Source organism: Cinclus cinclus, chromosome 13, assembly GCF_963662255.1.
Source record: "Cinclus cinclus chromosome 13, bCinCin1.1, whole genome shotgun sequence".
NCBI classification, from domain to species: Eukaryota; Metazoa; Chordata; class Aves; order Passeriformes; family Cinclidae; genus Cinclus; species Cinclus cinclus.
In genome coordinates, this window is record NC_085058.1 from 19,572,819 (window position 1) to 19,595,808 (window position 22,990).

At 43.1% G+C, this 22,990-nt stretch overlaps 2 protein-coding genes and 1 long non-coding RNA gene across 5 annotated transcripts in view; 1 reads left to right on the top strand and 2 right to left on the bottom strand.

The window, feature by feature from the left end:
• Positions 1-1,362: 1,362 nt before the first annotated feature.
• Positions 1,363-15,671, top strand: SLC24A1 (solute carrier family 24 member 1). The gene is made up of 9 exons (XM_062501273.1): positions 1,363-2,283; positions 3,616-3,678; positions 4,169-4,277; positions 9,960-10,049; positions 11,685-11,782; positions 12,404-12,601; positions 12,955-13,044; positions 13,881-14,047; positions 14,658-15,671. The coding sequence occupies exons 1-9, from the start codon at positions 1,363-1,365 to the stop codon at positions 14,905-14,907; spliced, it is 1,986 nt and encodes a 661-aa protein (XP_062357257.1). The 3' UTR covers positions 14,908-15,671.
• LOC134049079 (uncharacterized) lies at positions 4,412-14,665 on the bottom strand. The gene is made up of 4 exons (XR_009933588.1): positions 14,337-14,665; positions 13,956-14,082; positions 12,542-13,063; positions 4,412-4,683 (listed from the first exon to the last, which is right to left on the bottom strand). It is a non-coding gene; the product is annotated as an uncharacterized LOC134049079 (long non-coding RNA).
• A 71-nt stretch (positions 15,672-15,742) lies between the features above and the next one.
• The window catches only part of DENND4A (DENN domain containing 4A), a 49,214-nt gene continuing 41,966 nt past the window's right edge, over positions 15,743-22,990 (bottom strand). For 2 of the 3 annotated variants that reach the window (XM_062501271.1, XM_062501270.1), the window contains exons 27-32: positions 22,655-22,865; positions 22,166-22,420; positions 21,553-21,670; positions 20,736-20,898; positions 19,776-19,840; positions 15,743-19,549 (exon numbers count right to left, since the gene is read on the bottom strand). In XM_062501271.1, coding sequence (XP_062357255.1) covers positions 19,413-19,549; positions 19,776-19,840; positions 20,736-20,898; positions 21,553-21,670; positions 22,166-22,420; positions 22,655-22,865 — 949 coding nt within the window. In that variant the 3' untranslated portion in view covers positions 15,743-19,412. Of the gene's footprint in view, positions 19,550-19,775; positions 19,841-20,735; positions 20,899-21,008; positions 21,399-21,552; positions 21,671-22,165; positions 22,421-22,654; positions 22,866-22,990 lie in introns of those variants that run through there. The other variant, XM_062501272.1, reaches the window with a different exon arrangement.

Here is a 22,990-nt window from a genome sequence, read left to right on the forward strand (position 1 = left end):
CTCTCAGTGCCATCCTTTTAACTCTCCTGTCTTTGTTAGGGAGAGTTATTTTCTCAAAACGTGCAATTTGTTATACCTCTTGTGCAGTTGTGCCACATGTATGTTTATTTTCTTTTGATGTATGAAATGAAAGCTTGATTCATCTATCTATCTAGGTACTCCCATGACCCTCTCCTACTGTTGCCTTAGTGATCCTCCCAACTATTTAAATTAGCATTGCCTGTTTTGCAAGAAATCTAGGCTGATAACTTCCCTGGGTGTTATGCAAGAGGGTAAATGTGTGATGACTTGCATGAAGAGCTTATCTGAGAATGGTTTAGAAAACTATTATTCACATCTAAAGAATAATACACAGCTAAAGAATAATGTAACATGCCCACTCTGGGAGAAAAAATAATCCATGAAGAGTGTCATTCTAAGGTAAAACATTCAAGCGATGCTGAAGGGTAAATTCTGTCACTCTAGCATTTACAATTTCTCTCCCTTTCTAAATGCTGTTCACATAATTATGCAAGATATGCTAATTACCCCCTAATAAAAGGTATTATTATAATTCCACTTTGCCAGTTCTGATTTCTACAGAAAGCCCTGAAAAGATGTAGTCATAGAAACAAATGGCTGCTCAGCACCCCCAGTTTTACTAGAACCATGTCTTCCTCACCCTCTGCTTAAACTGAAGGAAAAAAATGACTCGTGCTTGGATGGTCTCCTGGGGAGTGAAAGGCTGGAAAGCCACGGAGCAGCATCACTGGGAACTCTAAACCAGTTTCCATCCCCCTGACGTTATTTTGGTGAATAACTGGCTTAGGAGGGAGATTTGAACAGCTTGCACTTGTCCTCAGAGCATTGTTTTTTAGCAATTTAAAGTTGGTTCCTTGACAGATGCCATATCCACTTCTCCTGAAGAACACTGACCCAATTGATAATATTACAGAATAACAACTGGACTCTGGTAAATACAGTCCTTAACAGCTCCTGGGTATGGGCATTTGGTGGAATCAGAATTCAGCTTGGATTGGACTGCCTCAGCCAACTCCTCTCTGTTAAGCCAAACATTTGATTATTAATCAGCATAGCCTGCAGTCATATTAAAAAAATAGACTGAAACCTGGATCTAGATCTGTCTTTACTCGTTTACCTCCATTTCTTTTTATGGAAATACAGATGAGCAGTCAGTGAAGCATTGCTGCCCAAATGGCAGAAGGTTGCAGTACTTTGTTTTTCACACCAGATTTTCTTTTGCAGGATTCCCCATTTTGTGCCGTGCAGTTCCACTCCTAATGTTCCAGATCAGCAAACTGCTGACCAAGTGAAGTCTTCAGTGGCTTCTGGACACGGCTCTGAGTTTTGAACCTTTAGGAAATGCATTTACCACGGAGGAGGAGGCTACGGAGGAACCGAATCCTTTTCTTGCTTGCCATAGTGTTGGTCTTCTCTTTCTACCAGCTCCAGTTCAGCCCCTCTGCCCTTCCAGCATCACACAGAGCCCCTCAACTCATGGACCCTGTCAGAGTGACTTCCAGGGACCTCCCCAGCAACAAGACTGCTGTAAGAGGCAATGCCACAGTACCCAAAATAAGGCATTGTATCTATGTGGATCCTGAGCCAACCGTGCCCGTCACTACATCAGTGGGTACAACCCCACAGCAAGAAAATGCCAGTGAAAGCTCCCCAGATAAAAAAACACCCTATGAGTCCAAAGGAGAATATCCCCAGGATCTGTTCAGTGTGGAAGAACGCAGGCAAGGGTGGGTTGTACTTCACATCTTTGGCATGATGTATGTATTTGTGGCCTTGGCCATAGTGTGTGATGAGTATTTTGTCCCTGCTTTGGGAGTGATCACTGAGAAGTTGCAGATCTCTGAAGATGTGGCTGGAGCCACCTTCATGGCAGCAGGTGGATCAGCACCAGAACTCTTCACGTCCCTCATAGGTGTCTTCATCTCACACAGCAATGTCGGCATCGGTACCATTGTGGGCTCAGCAGTGTTTAATATCCTCTTTGTCATTGGCACCTGTGCCCTCTTCTCGAGGCAGATACTCCACCTGACATGGTGGCCCTTATTTAGAGACATCTCATTCTACATTGTAGACTTACTGATGCTCATCCTGTTTTTCCTAGACAGTGTCATTGATTGGTGGGAAAGCCTCCTTTTACTGACTGCCTATGCCACATACGTGTTCACCATGAAACAGAATGTGTTCCTAGAGCAATGGGTGAAGCAGGAGCTGAAAAAGAAGCTAAATGCTGTGCAGGCAGCATCACCAGAGCATATGCAGAAGGTTGGTGTACTTAGAGTTTAGAGGGCAAGTTGGAAATAACTTTCTACTGTAAACCACAAAGAAAAACTGCATCTCCTTCACAAAGCACATATTTGAACCTCAGAATAAAGGTACTGGTCATTAATTACGGTTTTAGAATGAGGGAAATGCAAACTAGAGAGTTTCTAAGAAATCAGAGGACATCACTAAAAGGGAGTTCTACCTATGCAATTACTAAATGTCTCTCAGCTGCTTTCAAAGATGTGTGTGGTATTTTGCTTACTTGGTTGTCATAAAGAAGTTTCAGGAACAACACTTGCAGGAAGACATTCTTGGTCTGGGAATAAGATTAGACAGTTCTGGTAAATGGAGAAAAAGGCTTATGTGCCAGCCTCTTGCAACTGGGAGATGTTGGAGGAAATTCTCTTTTCCCTCTCTGAAGCCAGATGTGTTGCTGGGATGTTGATCAGCAGCACAGAAAGGCATCTGGCAGCTTTAGCAACTATTCCTGCTCTCCTGGACAGCATTTGACAACCACATTGAAGTGCCCAAACCCAATTCCATGCCAGCAGATTTCAAACTGTCCCCTGGCACTGCATGCTCTGCTAGGCAGATGTGTTCCTGACTCTCAAGCATGCTTTGCTTTCTCATCTTGGTACTCCACATCATTTAAGGACAGGAAGGAAGCAGATAAAGGAGAGTGAGGATAGTTAAGTGGTGCAGAATTGAGAAACTGCTTCTCTTTCCTACTCCTGGTTTGTTGTTTAGACAGTGCTCACAGCTGGGAGTCCTGAAAGCTCCTGAGTTATATTCCAATGGGATACACGTGCAAGAAACTGAAGTGACACACACACACATCACTGTGGACATCACCATGCATCACAAATTGAATCCACCCTGCAACTTGAAGTTTCCAGAGAACTCTTACTAATGTTTAGTAGCATTATAGAGAGCTGCTGAACCTATCTCTTGGGAAAAAATAATCACAGAAATTATAAATTATGGAAAGTAATGCTAATCACTGTAAAAAAAAATCCCCTTTGCACCTTCAGTCTGCTCGAAAATTGGTAAGAATACAGATGTTTGGGGATGAAGTCTGGCTCTGTCTGTAGCTACAGGAATCAGCTGTCAGTCTGTCCCCAGGTGCCTGCATCCTCACTGGGAGGCCCAAGGTAGAATCCTGTTTTTCTCAGAAGGCAATGCTTTTAAGGAGGCTCATGGCTTTGGTTCTTTCAGTAGCATCCATGGACATTTGTGTCACTGTGCCACTTCCCCACAGGCAGCAGCCTGAAGGATCATTAGATCCTGAAGCAGCAGAGGTGATTGGTCATTTCTGTTCTTCGTTGCTTGCAGACAAGCACCAGGGCAATTGTAGATGATGGAACAATGAAGCCACCAGGAGTGAGGAAGCTGCAGGTAGGTCTAAGCAACTTTACAGGGATCTGAAGTCATGGTATTTTGAATCTCTCCCCATGTCAGGTCATAAATAAAAGTGTCAACTCCTGTGTCAAGAAACTTGGACCAAAGCCTGTATCATATCAGGCACAATGGCCACAGTTTGCTTAAGAGGACACCTGGCTGAGTCCTGTCCTTAAAGGAATTTTTATAAAATTTAAGAGACAGCTCAGGCTTCCCAGGTGGATTTAACTAGAAGAGTGCTGCTCATTCTCTGCTATAAAACGGGCATATAGAAATTCAGAAAGTGACTCTTCTTACCTGGTTTCATGGCCAAATTTCTTCCCTGGCTCTCATAGCAGAGTCTGGCAGGGTCTATCCTTTCCCATAGCAAACACTGAACAGCTGATTCCTCTGCTGCCGTTGAATTGCTGTTCCATGTCTTGGAGAGGCCTTGTTTGATGTAGAGGACAAGGAAACTGGAACTGACTGGCTTTGTGCCTTCCCACAGCCTGGGCCAGTCCTGCAGCGGGGCAGCAGCTCGGCTTCCCTGCACAACTCTCAGATGCGCGGCACCATCGTCCAGCTCATGATCCACACCCTGGACCCCCTGGCAGAAGGTGAGTGGATGCTCCACACCAGAGGGCCTTGGGTTCACACCCCTGAGTGGTTTCACTGGGAATACAATCAGTATTTTGGGGTCAGCAAGTCACCCTTGGGGTGCAGCTGAGTACCACAGATGGTGTCAGGAGTGGGTAGCTCTGTGGCAGTGGGATGTGCTCCTTCTGATCGCATGGCTGGCAAGCACAAACACCTCATGTTTTGGTCCTGCCATATCTACTTTTCCTGTGCCAAGCTGGTTACTGCTGTGGTGGCAGCTGCTGCTGCTGGGGTTCCCTGGAAGTGGTGGCATCCCTCGTCTCTGCTGTCTCTCTGACTGCAGGGGCAGCAAATGTGAATTACAGGCTTCCTCCATTCCATAGCACGCCGCATCTTCCTCTTTTTAGCTCAAACCTCATCCCAGCCCTGAAACACCAGCACAAAAAGAAGTTAAAACCCTTGAAGAATTATCTTTTTCGACATTGGTTAAAATCCCAGCTGAGATTCTAATCATGATGGTGAGACCAATTTTGTGTGATTCAGGCTGACACCTCTAAAGGCCCACCTATCATCCCTCCCATGGCAAAGTGTGCCCACAGTCCTGTGCAGGCAATGGGTGGCTCCCCACTGCCAGGGAAGGACCAGCTCATGTTCAAAACCTCTTTTAAGTTGCCCAGGGTGCAGAGAAGCCTCATCTCCAGACAGACCAGGGTCTTTGTACACAGCCTTTTAACATGTTGCTTTATATTAACTTCAATCAAATCACACTATGGAGGTTTATTTTCAAAGAAATAGTGAAGCACATTTAAAAAAAAAAAACATTTCTAAGATTTTTCTTTCCTAACTCTACACATGCCCCACCCCTCCACTGCCCTACTTGTTCTAAAGAGATTATCTGGTGCCCATTGAAAGAGAGATTGAAGCTAAGCAGATCAACACCTCTCGTGTCCCTCACAGAGGTTACAAAGAGGACTCTCCAGATCAGAATCCCAGGTGCACAAACCGATTGAGGGAACAAAGGAGGCTGGAGGAGGACAGCAAGGCAGATCAGTGTCTGCTTTGACAGATTCCGGTGAAGGCACCCAATGTGTTATGAACAGTAGCTTAACAAGAGCCAGACTCCTCAGGGTTTGCACCCCAGGCCACCACAGGCTTGGCTTTCTGGTCCAGGCTGGTGCCCTGGTGAAAGTCTGGGACCCCTCAGTAGGAGAGTTGTGGGGGGCTGAGGTCGGCAGCCCAGGCCAAGGACAGCCCCAGCCAGCTCAGCCCAGAATAAGCTGCTGGGAGCTTTCCATGCAGTTGCAAGTCACTGCCCTTGCTGAAGAATAAGGAATAAACAGAACTGGGGGACCAATTTGGATCTTCTCTCAGAGAGAACTTCCCTACTCATAACAGAGAATCAGACTCATTTAGGTTGAACTTTAAGATCATCAAGTACAACTGTTCCCCAGCACTGCCAAGGCCACGTGTCCCCAAGCGCCCCTTCTACACACCCTTTAAACCCCTTCGGGGATGGTGACTCTCTGTGCCAGGGCTTGAGAACCCTTTAGGTGCAGAAATTTTTCCTGACATCCAACCTAAGCCTTTGCCGGCAGCCCGGCAGGATGCGAGTTCCGTGTGTGTGCGGCAGCCACTAGATGGGAGTGTGACCGTGCCTATCTGGGAATGACGCCGCAGGGACCGTGCGGGGTGCGGACACGGGCTGAGACAGCCTCTCCAGGAGGTTTTTATTTCCCAGACCCTTTACTTCACTAATGTCGCTGAGTAAATGGCAAAACTTCTGCCCTAGGTACGTGCCTGCAGCACTCAAGGCTGTGAGAAAAGAGACAGCGCCTTATAAAATAGAACAATAAAATTACTGATATTACAACAGCTCAGCAGTCAAAATGAAGGAGCCCATGTGCCAAATCCTGTGTTCCTTGTAGGAGATACTCCTTAATCTGATAAATTCCTAGCTGAAGAAAAGAGAGTCTGGAGTAAAGGAATTTATGCATAAACTGAGAAACCTAAGTGCCATGAGGAGCTTGGCCAAATGGATGGAATGACATCCCAAGGAAGGATCTGGGAAGGGATTTGAGACTGCCAAGGCATATGAAGACTTGTGTTCTGACATGTTAATAGTTCCTAGTCCTGTGTTAACAGCCCTGCAGCCCTGTGGGACCCTGTGCCTGCTTCCCATGGATCACCAACACTGTCCCTGTCTTTGCTGTGTGTGCAGCACTCTCTGTACCAGGCACATTCCTGTAATTAGGCTGCCACATAGTAGATGATCCCAAAGCAATTTATATTCCCTCAAGGGCCCTTGTTCCTTTTTGCCAAGGCCTGTAGCATCAGCACTTACAGGCTATGGAAATGAACACCTGACAGAAAGAAAAGGTTGCCAACAGTTGCTCAGCAGTTCCTCACTGGACCTGCTGCAATCAGTCAGGGTAGAGTTTCCTTCTTTTGGCTGCCCTCACTTTTTCTGGGGCAGCACAGAAGTGGTTTCAGGGCAGTAAGGTCCAGAACATAGAAAAGCTGCCAGCACTGGGCCTCCAAACCCAAATTTCAGGGGCAGAGGTCTTGGAAATACAGAAGAAGCATGAAACACAAAGCTGCAACAACCTTTGTGTGAAACAAAATTTCTCATTTGAAGAGTGGATTGAGTTCAGAATGTGTTTTTTTTTTTTCTTTTTGTATTAGGAAGGTATCATTACTTAAGTCTCAGGGAAACTACATGTTTACTTTAGAAGTTCTGATATTTACATGGCATCCTGAATTATATTTTTGATATAACTTTTTAATTTCAATGTGCCTTTTTTAAATTAGGAATTTCTAGAAAGTTTGTTCTTTTGTCCTTTTCCCCCTCTTCCTTTGAAAGCGAATAGAAGAAGAGCATGAGATCTTTTCCAAAGCATCCCATTAGACACCAGAGGGAACTGTTGGGGAATTAAAGGGAGCAAGGATTTTGGAAATGCATAGGAGCCCTCTAATTTCTGAACCTCTAGCCATACTACCAGATTCTTTAAACTCTAGTCACACAGGGAACAAGGCAGAAGCCTTCATTTCTTTTTGAATGAAGCAAAAGACTCCAGCAGAGAGGTTGTCAGAGCTGCCTGCCCTCACTATGCCTCAGTTAACAAGGTAATGATTTTGGAAATTAGACCAGAGCAGTGGGCACTGTTGCAGGCTGGAGAAGGCTGAAGGCAGCTACAGCTTCTCCTTACTTCATTAGCATTCCATCATTTGTTGTAAGAGAATCATGATACAGAGGGGAAAAAGGAATCACAGGACTTTTTTTTATACTTCCACTTTTATACAGTAGAATCTCCAAATCCTTCAGGTTCATGCGAAATTATAAAGGAAAAAGATCCTCCCTGCTGGTTGTTTTGTCAGTCCTGTTAGATTGAATATTAGAAGAGTGAATTAAATGTAAGAGCCAAATTCAAGGTAGAAGCTCAGCTGCCACCTGAAGTCCATCCTGGGTACTGTCAATTCATAGGACAAGAATTCTCCTGGAGAGCATCTCAGGGCCACTGGACAAAGACATGTCCTGTGTGATGGGTTCTCAGTCCTGGGGACAGAGTTGCCAAGCAGTGAATGCCCCAGGGGACTGAGGGACACTGCCCTGCATAGCTGATCCAGCACAGCACAGACTGAGCCCATGGACATCCTCCCTCCCTGTGCTGACCTGCAGATCTGGCCAGCTTAGAGCCAGCTCTGCCTCCAATCTCAGTCCCTCCTGCAGGAATTGTGTGTCAGAGGAATTAACACCCTTTTAAACGAGGCGGGTCTCATGAGAAGTGGACAGTGGCCCGGGCCTAATCTGTTTATCCTGACAGAGATGCTCCTGGGCTCCACTCATGCTCCCAGCCTGCATGCAGCCTGGCTGAGGGCAGCAAGCCAGGAGCTTGAATTTCCATAATCTCAGGCTGAGCCTGACCGCCCTGACCCTGCTGACAGGAGCTTTTGCAGCAGCTTCAGGGGAAAGCCACACAGAAGGATGCATTGCACAGTGCTTAGAGGAGACTGGGAGCAAAAACTCTACCCTGCACTGAGGGATGTGCTTGTGCACAAACACAGGGGAAGGAAGCCAACACTTCACATTCCCCTCACTGAACTTCAGTATTGACAAGGAGCATGGGAGAGTCAGGCTCTTGAGACCCAGCCAGCTTTTCAAAGGAGAAGAAATTATCATTTTGATTAGAAATTCTTACCTGCAAGGGTGGCTATACCCTGGCACAGGGTGCCCAGAGAAGCTATGGCTGCCCCTGTATCCTTGGAATTGTCCAAGGCTAGGTTGGATGAGGCTTGCCGCAACCTGGGACAGTGGGAGGTGTCCCTGCCCATGGCAGGGGTGGCACTGGATGGCCTTCAAGGTCCCTTCCAACCCAAACCATTCTGGTGCTCCATGATAATTTCATGTCAGTCCAGCCATTCCAGCGCTCAGTGGAAATTCCAGCTGGTGAAAGATGTTTCTGTCAGATAATAGCAGGACTCTCACCAGAGCAGGACTTATCCCCTGAGGTCTGAATGTCTGAGCTGGGCACAGTTATTGGACATACAGCAGAATTCACTGATTTTCACAAGGTTCAGCTCAGAACAACAGTTCTGCCCACATGGCTGGACCTGCTATTTCCATTATCTCAATGTCACTGTGATTAATAATGTGGCAGGGCCCTGCCCTTGTGGCATATGACAACAGCACCTTCTACGTGCGTAGTCAACAACACAGCAGATTAAATCAGTGTGATAAAACTTTCAGAAGAAATTAATGTACAGCCCTGCACACAAGCCAAACACAGCATTGCCAGATTCCATGTGGCTACTGCCCATGTGCAAACTCAGTGACCCTCAGTCATTGGGTGTGCAGCTCAACAGAGGACATAGATTAGAGCAAAATGGGGCTTTTCTTTGAGCCCATTCTCGTTCACTTTCACTGAGAGTCAGTAAGATTTTGAGCAAAAAACAACTATAGGGACACACAGTTTCACAGTTCACTGTAAACCAGTAAAAAAGCAGCTCAGCTGAGTAAAACAGAGCTTGGTCTACAGTTGAAGAAACCCTCAGCAGTCCCAGAAAGAGAGGACCAGACCTGTGCTGGTGAAGATCATCTCTCAGACAGCTTGGACCATGCTGAACTTGGATACCAGGAATTTAGATCAGCTCCAGCAAGAGATGCTTGTGTATACTTAGAAAAGTCAATAATTTTCCAGGAAACTGAAACATAAAAGGTGTTTATTTTCCATTCCCATCAGGTCCCCAGGCTGTAAGCAGCACCCTAAAGCCACTTCAACAGCCACATGACAAGAAGAAGGTGTCATTTTCAGTTTTCTCATAATCTAACCTAGAAAAAAAATCAATAGTCCATTTGGAACAAGATGATATTGCACCAAAACTCCCCCTCTGTTCTTTCTGCATTTTCTTCCTATGAAGTACAAATATCCTCTGTATTACTGACCTGGAAAAATTTCTCATTCCTCTAGATTCTCCTTAAACTGTTCCATGTCCAACTTCTGGTGTAATTGCTGTAGCACGAAGCAATTAAATACAACAGCAATGACCAGCTAACAGCAGCCAAAACCTGGGGTCACAGACAGAACAACCCCTGGCTGCAGCACCTGCAGGAGGAAGGGGGCAAGAGCACGTGTGTGTTGGGGGAGACAGGCCCAGGGGGGCTTTCCTCTGACAGCCACTGATGATCGTGTCCTTCTCACCCACAGCAAAATTTAAAGACAGGGTTGACATCCTGAGCAACATGGCCAAGGCCAAGGCTGAGACCCTGGAAGGACAAGGCTCCCAGCCAGGTGAGTGCAGGAAGAGCCAGCACTGTTTGCCTTGTGCACTGCAAGCCCTCAGCTTCCCAGAATGCAAAGCCCAAGGGCTGGCAAAGAAACCCTGGGGTCTGACACAAATTTCATGCTGTTACTGGGCACAGAGGGCTGCTGTAACAATGCAGTAGAAATCAATCAATGCGCATGGGCAGGAGCAGCCATCCCCAGAGGAACTGTTAGTGAGGCAGGGCAGGGAGAGCTACAAGAATGGACTAGAAATGGCCATGGAACAGTGCAGGAGGGAAATCAGGGCATTGCAGACAGCACTTGGGTGCTGCTGGTCTTTGGTAGACCCTGCAAATGAGGTGTCTGTTGAAACAAAGTACCTTCACACACTTGCAGAAGGGCACAGAAGGTTCCTCCAGAGGCAATAATCTACAGTTTGTATCAATTCCAAGGACCTGTGCAGCCTTCCTTTGACAGAAGCACAGAATCATATAATGGTTTGGGTTGGAAGGAACCTTACAGACCATCCCATTCCACACCCTGCCATGGGCAGGGACACCTTCTACTATCCCAGGGTGCTCCAAACCCTGTCCAATGCTTCCAGGGATGGAGCAGCCACAGCTTCTCTGGGCACCCTGTGTCAGGGTCTCACCACCCTCACAGATTAAAAATTCTAATCTAACATTTAACCTATCCCTGTCCTCTGTCAGTTCAATATTTTTTGGGGGGTTCTCTGTCACTCATGACAAAAAGGCTGCCTTGGAGCCAGAGCTGACCTGTGCTACAATACAGATTTGTGCTGCCAGCAAGGCTGGAGATTTTGAACACCAAGAAACTTCTTTGTGGAAGATCCCAGCTCCACAAGGCACAGGCACCTCAGCACCTCCCAGCACTGGGCCTAATGGAGGTGAATGAGCCCAAACTTGAGAAAAGCACTGTTTAAAACCTGAATAAATTCTTAGTGCGTGCTTTAAACACCACACTTCACTCCCTCATCCCTGCTCTGTGTTATACATATTTCTGCTCTTCCCACAGAGGTTTCCGTGTTCTTGGCTCTGCAGGTTAATGCAGGAACAGCAGGACATTGCAGTTATTTCTTTGTATGTGTCAGCACTTTCCTATTTGCTTTTGAATACCCACCAAACGATCAGGGATTAAAGTCTGGCAGCACATCCCGGTCATTTCTCAGAAGCCTTGAAGAGTATCAGGTCCCTGGAGAATTCAGTGGTCTAAGGAGGGAAAGGGGAGCTGGGGGGGGGGAACCTGAGAAGCAAAGCTTGACATCCTTTCTGGGTTTTAAGGATGATTTTAATACAGTCTTCAGAATCCCGAAACAAACCAAGAAATGCTGATCAGCTGTAGATAAGGTAATTAGCATTTCCTTGTTGCGCTTGTGCCCCTTACAGCAGTTCTGCATGGAAGGTCAGAGGAGCCCCAAGGTCTCATTCGACTTCCAAGTGGACCAAATTCTGCCCAGATTTACCAAACACAATCACAGCAGTCAGGGAGACAACAAACCTAAGGAATCTGAGGGTATTTAATCTGAAATGCCACCACTGTGGTAGGGAGCTCAGAGCTCCTGCTGGTCACAGGGAATGTGATGCCCTGATATGTCGGCCACCCATCCAGGATGACTGAAACCAGCATTCCTTCTTATTGCTTTTGCAGATGAGGAAAAGAAAGCAAGCACAGTCCAGGTACCTCCTGCCAGTGACTCTGAGCCCAGCCAAGACACACGGAAGGCAGATGTGCCACAGGATGGACAGGTATCAAAATCAGGAGCACAGGCACTGAGTCTCCACCCAGGCTGACCTTCATGTGTACTTTCCTTCTTCCCTTTCCAGAGCTGTTGGGACAGAACCCAGCCCATGTCACTGACATCTATAAATAGGCTCTGGGTGTAGTGATTTAAGATGCTAGCTGAAACACTTTGGCTTACAAACACAGATTGGGTCCAAATTATGACACAAAGTGATACTGGATAGTATTGTCTCCTCAAATGACTCTTCTGAGGTCAGAGGGTACTTAAGGGTAAGGGGAGATAAGAGCAGCTGCTTGTCCCGTGCTCAGTAGCAGACTGTTCTGTTTGGCTCCCCAAATCCCTTTCAGGTGATGTTATTTGGCAGTTCCAATGAAAAAAGGTTTTTCAAGGACATAAAATACTCAATTTATGCCTAAAAGGTGATTATAGTTAATGGATGCCCATTAGTTAACAATACACAGGTGCTGGGGTGGTGTGTGCCTAGATCCTGTCCCACAAGAGCTGTGGCTGCCCTCAGCAGGTTATAAATGTGAGCTCTGCTCAGGTGAGGCCACGGTGAGTAACTGCAGCTCCTTGTTAGTGTGAAAATATATTGGCTTTTTGATTTTTTTATCCTGAGGTACAGCCCTCTTCAAGCAGTGACACCTCAGATGACAGCAGCTCTGAGAGCCAGGACAGCGACAGTGATGGCACAGAGGGTGATGAAAACGATGAGCCCTTATCTCTGGAATGGCCAGAATCAAGGACAAAACAAGCAATTTACCTTTTCCTCTTTCCCATTGTCTTTCCTCTCTGGAGCACGCTGCCTGATGTCAGAAACCCAGTAAGAATCTATCTTCCTTCTGCTACTGGAGTCATTAACTGAGCTATGGCTTTCCTCTGGGCAAGAGTCCCTGGGTCCATTTTTCCATGTCTGGAGTCTTTGCATAGTTGAAGGGCTGTTAGTGCTGCAGGGAGTGGGACAGGAACCTCAGCTGCAGTGTAATGCCATTTCAGAGACTTAATTTAATAAACCACAAATTCTAGCAACTACAGGTCAAGCTGAAAAACAGCAGAGACCAGGGTCCAAGTTAAAGCAATCAATTGCAGTCAAGTGTTTCAGGTGAATAGTTTTCAATGGGGACTATTAACTTCCCTGAAACTTCTCTTTCTTCTTTTCAAACTTGATTTCAACAGGAGTCAAAAAAATTCTTTGTCATCACTTTTTTTGGATCCATCCTCTGGATTGCTGCATTCTCTTATCTCATGGTGTGGTGGGCTCACCAGGTGAGAGGTTTTGTTCTTTCTGAAATGGCAAATCCCCGTTTCAGAACAAGTAGATAGAGAGAGGAGACAGTGTTACTGTGGCATTTTATCTGATAAATTACAGCTACAGTCATCCATCACAACAGTAGAAACTTTGTTTTGTTAGAACCCAAAAGGGAATTTTTTATTTCCTTTTTTTTTTTCTTGATTTGACAAAGACTCATCTATTTCTGAGAGCTTCCAAGGGAGTTTGTGCATCAGTGAAAGGAAAAGCACCATCAAGATTTATCTTAATTCTGACTTTTCACTGATGAATGTTCCTGTGCAGAACATAATTATCCATTACCTAATTAAAATTCTAGGAAAATATAGGTTCTGATTCTGGAAGCTGCTAAATCATCTTCAGTCCCCCATCTTAATGTTCAGCTGGTATTCTGGGAAATAATACTTCCAGCTTGTAGGATCAGCACCCTAATCTGTACTGATTGATATATTGCACGTGCACAGTAGATCTGATCATGCCACAAATCCAAGGACTGTCATCTCCCAAGGCCCTTAGATCTTGCACAGCTAATGTTCAATTTGCAAAGGTAGACAACATCCAGAAGAGGACTGAGGACAGGAAAATTTTGCTGTAGCTGACTTGACCTTAGCTCACTGTGGTCAGATTTCCTACACTAGAAATCCAGAATCAACAGACACAGTGAAATAGAACTTTTTCATCCTATAAAGCAGAAAAATGTTGCCATGTTTATGGAATATTTTAACTCAAATATGGCACAAACCCTAACACTATACAGAGCAATTATACTCCATGTTCCATTGCTAACAGTCCTACCCAACGTTATGTTGATTAGGTTGGTGAAACAATTGGGATATCAGAGGAAATTATGGGGTTAACCATACTGGCAGCAGGCACCTCCATCCCTGACCTCATCACCAGTGTCATCGTGGCCCGGAAGGGCTTGGGGGACATGGCTGTGTCCAGTTCTGTGGGCAGCAACATCTTCGACATCACTGTTGGGTGAGTACCAGGTCCATGCAAGAGGTGCATTTCTTCTGAAACACAAAATTACCTGGTTTGAAACCAAACATGCCTCAGTTAATTTCATTTTAGCTGTAGTTAATGAAGGGCAGCTGAGCACCCTTTTTCTTTTGAAGAAACCCAACCCAGACCCAGCCAGGAAGGACAAACTGTTATAACTCAGCCCACTATCTTTACCCAATTCTAATCAACACAAAATTACCAATTTTTCAAGACAAAAAGGCAAGAGACCTTTGGCTACTAAAAGCTGTACAGGCAGGAACCTTACCTGCTCACTCAAGAGACATGCAGCTCCTGGTGAAGGTCAGTATCAGTGCCTGAACCATCAGGACATTTCTTATAGCACACCAGGGGACTTAATTCTTAGGTATTATTTTCAAACCATTTTACTCTTGTATTATGATAGTGCAAGCATTATCCAAATGCAGTTTTGACAGGAACAACATCCAGTTTAGATTTATGCTGAGGTACATTGAATACAATTGTGCATTTTTTCCCCCTGTAGAAGTTCAGAAAGATTGTTTAGATATGATGCAGAAAATGAACTGCCTTAAAACATTTATTTCAATTACTTTTCCTTTCCTTGCAGGCTGCCAGTTCCCTGGTTCCTTTTCTCTATCTTCAATGGCCTCAGCCCCGTGGCAGTCAGCAGCAATGGTTTGTTTTGTGCAATTGTTCTCCTTTTCCTCATGCTTCTGTTTGTGATTCTCTCTATTGCTGTCTGTAAATGGAAAATGAACAAACTACTGGGGCTCACCATGTTTGCTCTTTACTTTGTGTTTCTGATCATCAGTGTGATGTTAGAGGACAAGATAATATCCTGCCCAGTATCTGTGTGACATGTGGACACTTAAAGATGTATGTGAGGATCCAGCAAATCAAAAGGGGGTTGAGGTAGCAGTTTTTCTACTGAAAAAAAGCAACCAGAATTGTAACAAACTTACTGAATATAAGGTATCGTTAACATGCTAAAGAATAAATCAAATCTTAAGTGGTGTATCAGCCTCTACTGTTTTTCTTTAGGATCAGAATAGATACTGAAATGACCAATTTTAAATAACATATATTTAGGTACTCGTGGAAAGGCTGATAAAATTTAGATGCATCAAATTTTCACTATGGCTGATCCCCTCAAGTTAAAGGAGCTGATTTTCACCACAAAATATTTACTCATAGGAAATTTTCAGGAACACACTCTAAATTAGAGAGTGAGCTGCTCAAACTCCCTGCAATCAATGAATTTTACTTCAGTGGGAAGAGAATCAGACTGATGTGGCTGGGCCTTTATAGAACTGCTCTGCTTAAAATCCCGGCATGGACACACAGGCTGCAGCTCAGCAGAGAACTCCCCCAAATCACACTGAGCTCCTTTCAGATCTGTACCTGATTTTGCAATTCAGTGCCTAAAAATCATGTAAAGTACCCACAGGTACAAGTGTGATGTCACCTGGGTTTATGTCTTGCTGCAACAAGACTAAAAGACTCAGGGATTAGAACAGTACATTACCTCTAATCAAAACTAAAGCCAGGAATCAAATACAGCAAGGAGTTGAATGCTGGGGGTTTGTTTTCATCCCAATATGAATCTCTGACAATTACAGATTATTTAACCAGCACTAATTCCTCTTGTTAGCACTGACTTCTACCTAGACAAGATGAAAAATGCCACTGACATCACCAGACCTGAGAGGTTTATTGTTAACACCTCATGGGAGCACACAATGTGGTTAAGAGTTGCAGACATTTGTCACTCTAATCAATCTAATAAAATGTTAATGAAAATAACCAGAAAGATTTTAAACATTTTATTGACTCACTGTAAAATGTTTTTGTTTTTCTGGTTTTTTTTTGGATGAGACAGAAAAAAAACCCTTAACATTGTGAACATTGACTTTGCATATTTTAAAGGAACTACAAACCAAAGCAAACATCCAACATACTGGTTTTTCGTAAATAAAATTTAAACATTACATATTTACAAATCTACAACCATTCATTTAAAAAGTGCTGCTTGCAGACTAACAAAGTACCATTTTAAAATCCCAATGAGATAATATCCAGAAATACCCCTCTCTGTTATTACTATTTGCATCTCCCATTTGTTACACTAAGATTTTACATGCAGGAATTTTCTTTCTTGGGATACAAATCATTTAATTTGCCAATGGAAGTCAAATTCATCAGGCTGTAACTGTACCAACAGCAAACCTCCTCAAATGGGACACAGCAGTGTCAGAGAAACAGCACAATTTCTATTCACATTTCAGTATTTCATCTCCAATAATTATTCCAGTGGAACGATAAGTAAAGCAAAATATATATTGCACTGCAAATGTAAAACCTTTGTTTAAGGTTTTGGACATAAGCATTATTTAGTACACAAAAGGAGAAAATTCAGTTCATACAAAATTTTAAATTGAAAATATGTCTCAAATATTTTATTTATTCATCTTTGTGGTATTGGAAAATATAGTCAAATTGCTTTTCTAATAAAGGACGGTGAGATTTGAAAACTGTTTCAACAATGAATTGTATGATGCTTCAAAATTATTGACCTCAGGATACATTTGGAACATTATGACTCGAATGAGGAAAATTTCCCCCTTATAGTATGTTGTTATTCCAACTCTATTTTTATATATTTCTACAGTGGACTGACTTTATAAAACAATTCATTAAGTATAATGATTTCACTTGATGAGCTACTGTATGATAGAGTAATTTAAAAGCACACCCAAATTAACATTGGCAACGCTTCAGGAGAGCCACGCCGGGGATGCAGGAACAGAGGGATTGTGTGAAGGCTGCACGGACAAACCTGTTCCAGTGCAGTATCCACTCCCTGATAGTGCTGGGGGATGTTGGAGAGAAGTAAAACTGGTTGGGTTTGTAAGCCTGGAGGCAGTTGGAAGTCCTTACAAGGAGGCTGGGACTAGGATGGAGGAAGGGCCACGTGTGCCAGCATTGCCCCCACACCTGCGCCGTGTCCTGGGGATGGGGACTGGGCTCGGCTCTTCAGCCACCCCAGAATGGGAGTGGGAAGCTGGGTCATAGCTCAGCCCCTCTAACACCCCACGGCAGCTCTGGAAAAAGCACTTGTTCTCTCTCCTTTCATGGCTTGAAGGTCCTGCAGAACCATGGCTGCCCCAGTGGCAAATGGGAAACAGAACTGCAGGGAGCTGGGAACACGACCTGCCCCACGGCACCCCAGCTATGAGCATAAACACAGCAACTACTGGAGGCAAGATTTCCATGGTAATGCAGCATTCCTACTGTACAGAGCAGAGCAGCCGTGCACACTAAGGGGTACTTACAGGGACTGTGTTCAAAGATAGCCTGTTTATTTCACAATAGTTCAGAGGAATGGAGAGGCTATCTCTACCATGTACCTGGGTGAAAAAAGGAGCTCTATTTCATGCACAAAGATACTGTACAAGCGTGGCAGTACAAAAGAGCATCATAAATTGTTAAAATAAATTAAATGTGAAAGATGTAAGTGTAGCATTGCTAGCTCCACCTCAGGTGGGGGGATACTTTCAAGAAGGTCAGCTACATAATTAGCAGCACATTAGAGAAGAGGCATTACCCGATGGAAGCTGTATCTGGGACTATATCCTGCAATTGTCATCAGCACATACCTGCAGCTTTACATGTTTTAAATCCTTTCTTCTTAGGGCAGCTTCTTCTTACAACTTTACAGAGGTCTGGGAGGAGGTTACAAAGCTTCATAGCAGCATTACTTTTCATTGAAGCCTCTAAGGCTCACCCTATTTCACTTAATAAAGTAAATGTGAGCTTTAAAGTTTTTTACCTTTTTGCCTAAATGCATATTGCTAGTTTATTATACTTGAAAACTAAAGATGTTTTTAAAAATACCTACCTACTCGTAGGCAGACTGCAATATAAAATCTAATGTAACAGTTGAATATTTGGAAGTATTATAACAGCAACAACTAAAAGAAATTAGAAGTGGAAAATAATTAAGATTACTTAAAGTAAAGCTGTTTTTTAAAGCATGACTTAAATTTGTTTAGGGTGTTTTATACAGTTCAATGTCTGTTTTCCCACCTCCATGCAAGACTTCTGATATTTTCCCTGTAGCCTACCTTCTGGTGAGGAGTTGCTATGTGACTGAGAGCACAGAATATTTTTTAGATGTCTAGAACAAGAAAACACAAGGCAAAAGCCATGACTCCACCACAAGGACTGATATAACTGTTCTCTTCAGAGAAAAAAAAAAAAAAAAAGTTGTTTTGCCTGTGAAATAGAGACAGAACATTCCAAGTATGTTTAACTGAGCACAATATGCCCCAATAAAATACATTCCCTATAACTCCCTGTAGCAAGTTTGCTGAATGTACTTGAGTTAGAGGCTTTGGATGGGCATGATGTGATGTTGTGCTGAGTGTTTCAAACACAACCACCATGTGTTCATGGAGAACTCACTGCAGGCTGGCATTTACTCCACACTAACAAATGCCAACAGCTGAGATGGGCTAGTCCATAACAAAATCCAGAGGACTCTTCAACGTGCTTTCCCTTTCCTAGGGAGTGGGGAGGGAAGGGAACACAAGAGGAAGAGGAGATTTCTACAGAAGTGTTTTATAGAGACATCAGTGTATTCATTAGTTTTGCAAAATTTACCATACCTTCCTTCTGATTGCTGTGGTAATGTTTTCCAAGTGTGCATGAGAGAAATCCTGGATCTCCAGTACTGTCTAGCTGAAGGTTAACATTTTCTATTCTGCTTTAAAAACAAATCACTCTTCAAAAAGTAACTGGACATGTTACTATAAATAGCAGTATACTGCAAAAAAAATAAGCACTGTATTGCTTCTGCAGCAAGTCCGTTTAAAATTCACTCCAGTAATTTAAAAAATTAAAAAAATATCAACTTACTATAAACAATTTAAAATATGTATAATACAACTTTGTATGCTCTTCATAACATCATGAATATTCTATGTAAACAATAGATTTTGAAGAATTTCCTTCGCTCACATTAGTTTCAGTGCATTGTTTCTGTCCACCCGTTACTTAATTTTTTTTTTTTTTTAAGGGAGCTGTAATATGTTGTCCCAAGTCAGAGAACTGATTTTGTTTAGAACCTGCCTCTCCACACACTGATTTGCAGAAAGGACAAGGGACGGGGAAATAATATTTGGCCCATTTTGCTCTCTGTCCATCTCCACAACTGCAGCCAGGCCGAATTTCCCGAGGCCTCCTGCCACAGCCCGTCGCACGCGCATTCCTGAACACTGAAGACTGAGATGTTCCTTGTGACTGAAGTGGTTATTTTACACAGGGATACGTCATAGATATCACCTCTTTAGACAGGTGGATTTTAAAGATATGGTTCTCCAAAAATCTTTCTGCATTCCATCACTCCAGTGCTTGGTGGTCTATCGCAGTTATGAGTGTTCTTCACTTGATTAGCAGTGAGACGATCATAGGCCATTTTGTACTCTCTGTCAAAAGCATCTGCAGCAAGGAAAAAACAACTTCAGATACCAAGCTCAAGAGCACCACCCAAATACCATGACAGCTGCATTTATCAGCACAAAATATCTGTTAAAGTCCTTCTTATTTGGCACTAACCACAGAGTGGTACACATCTAATTTACAGATTATTTTTTTCTGGAAGCTGAACAAGTAATTTTGCATAAATTCATCATCTGTGCTCATTTGAATAGTTGCCAGAACTCACCTATATCAATGTTATCTCTTCCCAGGGCAACAAGTGAAAGAAACAGTATTTCTCTGTAAAGGCTCCTGAAATGGTAAAAAACCCAATTTATATACTGCACTAATATAGCACAGATCAATCTCTATTAAAAATAGATCGAAGCATTTAAAGACAATTTATCAAAAAGAGGCATTTTGAACATAATTCCTGATTGTGCCTCCAAAATATTGTCATTTCTGAGCTCTGGAGAATGCCCTGGGTTCCACACATATGGACATAACCCATGGGTAGGTCCCCTGGAAGTTGCACCAAGTGCATGCAGAGAGAAACACACAAACTTTCAACCAAATTCCACAAAATTTAACCAGGCAAGGAATTTGCTTTTCTGCATTTTCACATTAGAAGAAGCAGGCAGACAAGCAAACACCTTGTCAGTGCTCCAGCTGTTGACAAGCCTGTTGTATATCCTGTTGTAAATCAGTAAATCCAGGAAAGAAATGAAAATTCACAGGAATTAATTGTCACCAAATCCACTGCTAATGTAAAAAACCCTGCCTATATATAAGCTCTCTTAGCTCCTTTTCTGTCCTCTACTGAAAACTTAAAAATAAATCCCAAAGCTACCCATGCACCCTGGAAACAAATATAGGGTTTTTGTTTTAAAACACCTAATTTATAAATAACATTCAATAACAAAATATACACATACATACACAATCCCTAGCTCCCATTGTTCAGAGGTATAAAAACAGAGGTGGCTGTAAAGAGGAGGGAGAGAGGAAAAAGTAAAATGGAAGAAAAAAAAAAAGGAGAAACTAAGTTTGTGAAAGTTACCATAAAATTTACCAATGTGATAAATTTGAGAACACTGGTGAAAAACAGTGATGTTTTTCATTAAAAACATCCTAGGAAAACATAATTCACATTAATAAGCTGATTACTGCCTGACTCTGTTCCAGCTAGGCACCTTGGTGGTCTTACCTCTGTCTTTTAATATGTGGCCACTTGTTGAGCCTCTCCAGTATCTGACTCATTGGTCCATACACATCATTCATTTTAATGCTTTTCACCATACTCCTCAAGAGCTCCTGGTTAAAGGAGTCATCATCTTTTTGCAATAACTGGACCATTGGGTACTTCTGGGCTGAAAAACATTAGAAAGGCTGTAAGAATAAATAGATTCTTTGTGTAGCAAGTACAGAGTTGTTAAAAAAAAAGGCTACAGACCCTGAAAATATTGACATGTATGTAGTGAACAAAAGTAAAAAAAAATTATCAATGTAGAACACAAAAAGCACATAAGAAAACTCAATGGATGCAATGGGCCGTGAGCTATTTTCAGGTGTGTGATACAACACCAGCAACAAAACTGAGTAAGCAAATTCTAAAAATAAGAACATGAGCTAAATGGATGAATGGCATCAATGAAATGTATTCCCTCTCATTCCTCCCATCCAAGTGAAGAAAAAGCCACTGGCAATATCAGTCAATGATTTGAAACAGAAATGCTGGAAAACTAAAACTCGTTCAAGCAGTTTACTGCTAAGCACAGAACCAACCTCCCTTCCAAACCAAGTCACCCAAACTGAGAATAGCAACACCAAACTTAACACTCACTCTCAAACAAAAGAGTGCGATTTTGACCTGCAAGACAAAAAGCAGCATGATCAAAAACCAGTATTGTAGCTCATGTGAACTATCCACAAAGACATCTTTTCTCAACATACATGCTTCAGTTGCTCAAGATGAGAATTGTTGTTAAAAAATACCACCAAAATCCACAGGAAACAAAACTTACTCTGAGCATTCCAGAGAATGTACAGAGGCTGCCTCGGATCCTGATGCAATTTCATATTGTCCCATAGCATCTGAATAAGAACATATTTACTGTCCTCTGACATACAGGTCCGTGGAATCTGAACAGGAGAGCACACCAAGGCATTTTATTACAAAGTCATGACAAAGGAGTTCTGTATTTAACATCGATCTTCACATCTCTAGGTCTCATGGTAAAAAGCTTTGCTATTAGCACTACATACAGAAAGCTAAATCTGAACGAGATTGCAAATAAGTGTTTTGCCTATTTTCTACAGCCCTAAAATCTAAACTTCCTCCTTCTACTGCTCAGCTACTCAAATAGCAGCAAAACTGACTAGCAACTTACCCTCCTTGAAAGTAAGGATCACAAATTGCATCGGGATGAGTAAGACCTAAACACCAGCCCCCCACAAGGACTGCTGAGCACATCTTCCAGAGCTTTGAATATCTTCCCTCAGCTGACACATTCTTTACCAATTCAGGACTGGGCTCAGCATAGTGCAAGACACATTTCTATGAGTTACTGATTCATGTAATGATTTCCTGTATGGGAAAACTCCTCACATACCAGTGTTCCCTATCTGATTCCATACCTTGGAGTTCTTATTGCAGTGCTCAGAAGAAAGTATTAATCCTGGTAAGTTGCTGGGCAAGTCCAAGCGCCTGAAATACCACACCAAATTCCAGAACACAATGGGATGATGATCTACAAAGTCTGCTACCGTTATTGCATGATCCCCTTCATTTTCAAGTAAGCTTTCAAGCTCTTTCCACACCACAAGAGGACTGAGGTAAGGAACCGTTATAGGATCAGGACTAGGCAAGCGCCACTCCAGGCCCAAGGAATCCTGCAGGAACAGAAAAAATGCCATTAATTGTAACTAATGTAATGAATGCAACTGTCTTTACAAGGTCTTATAAATGCTTCTGTTCCCTATGACTTGCAGCAACATCTAAAAGCTCCAACTAGCATGAGTTTAAAAATGATACAACCTAGCATTTACTGTAATTTAATGATGTTACACATCTCTAATCAATGGCAAACATGAAAACATGACTTTTAAGGTAGAAAAGCTACACACTGTTGGTCCTTGCAAAGTAGCAGGCAGGCTACCAGTAGGAATGATATGGCTGATCTTCTGGTTTTCCTTCTCATCTTCTTCCAAAGGACCAAATGTACTGATGCTCCTTGCTACAGGGTGACTCGTACATTCTGACCCAGGGGCATTTTGTCTTCTTCCTGAGGGGATCTGGATACTTCTGGCATAAATATTGTCATGCTGCTTAGATTTGCTAGAGGAGAAGAAAAAAAAGAAAAAACAATCTCAGCTTTTTGCTTTACTCTGAGTGCTCCAACATGTACAAAGACAGACAGAAATAAACTGGAAATAATGGACCTGACAGTCTGAATTCTGCCT

Bases quoted from the DNA above. Each gene is read 5' to 3' on its own strand.
- SLC24A1 (XM_062501273.1), top strand. From the start codon at position 1,363: ATGCATTTACCACGGAGGAGGAGGCTACGGAGGAACCGAATCCTTTTC. The intron at 2,284-3,615 runs GTTGGTGTACTT...CGTTGCTTGCAG, and splicing joins CACCAGAGCATATGCAGAAG to ACAAGCACCAGGGCAATTGT. The intron at 3,679-4,168 runs GTAGGTCTAAGC...GCCTTCCCACAG, and splicing joins CAGGAGTGAGGAAGCTGCAG to CCTGGGCCAGTCCTGCAGCG.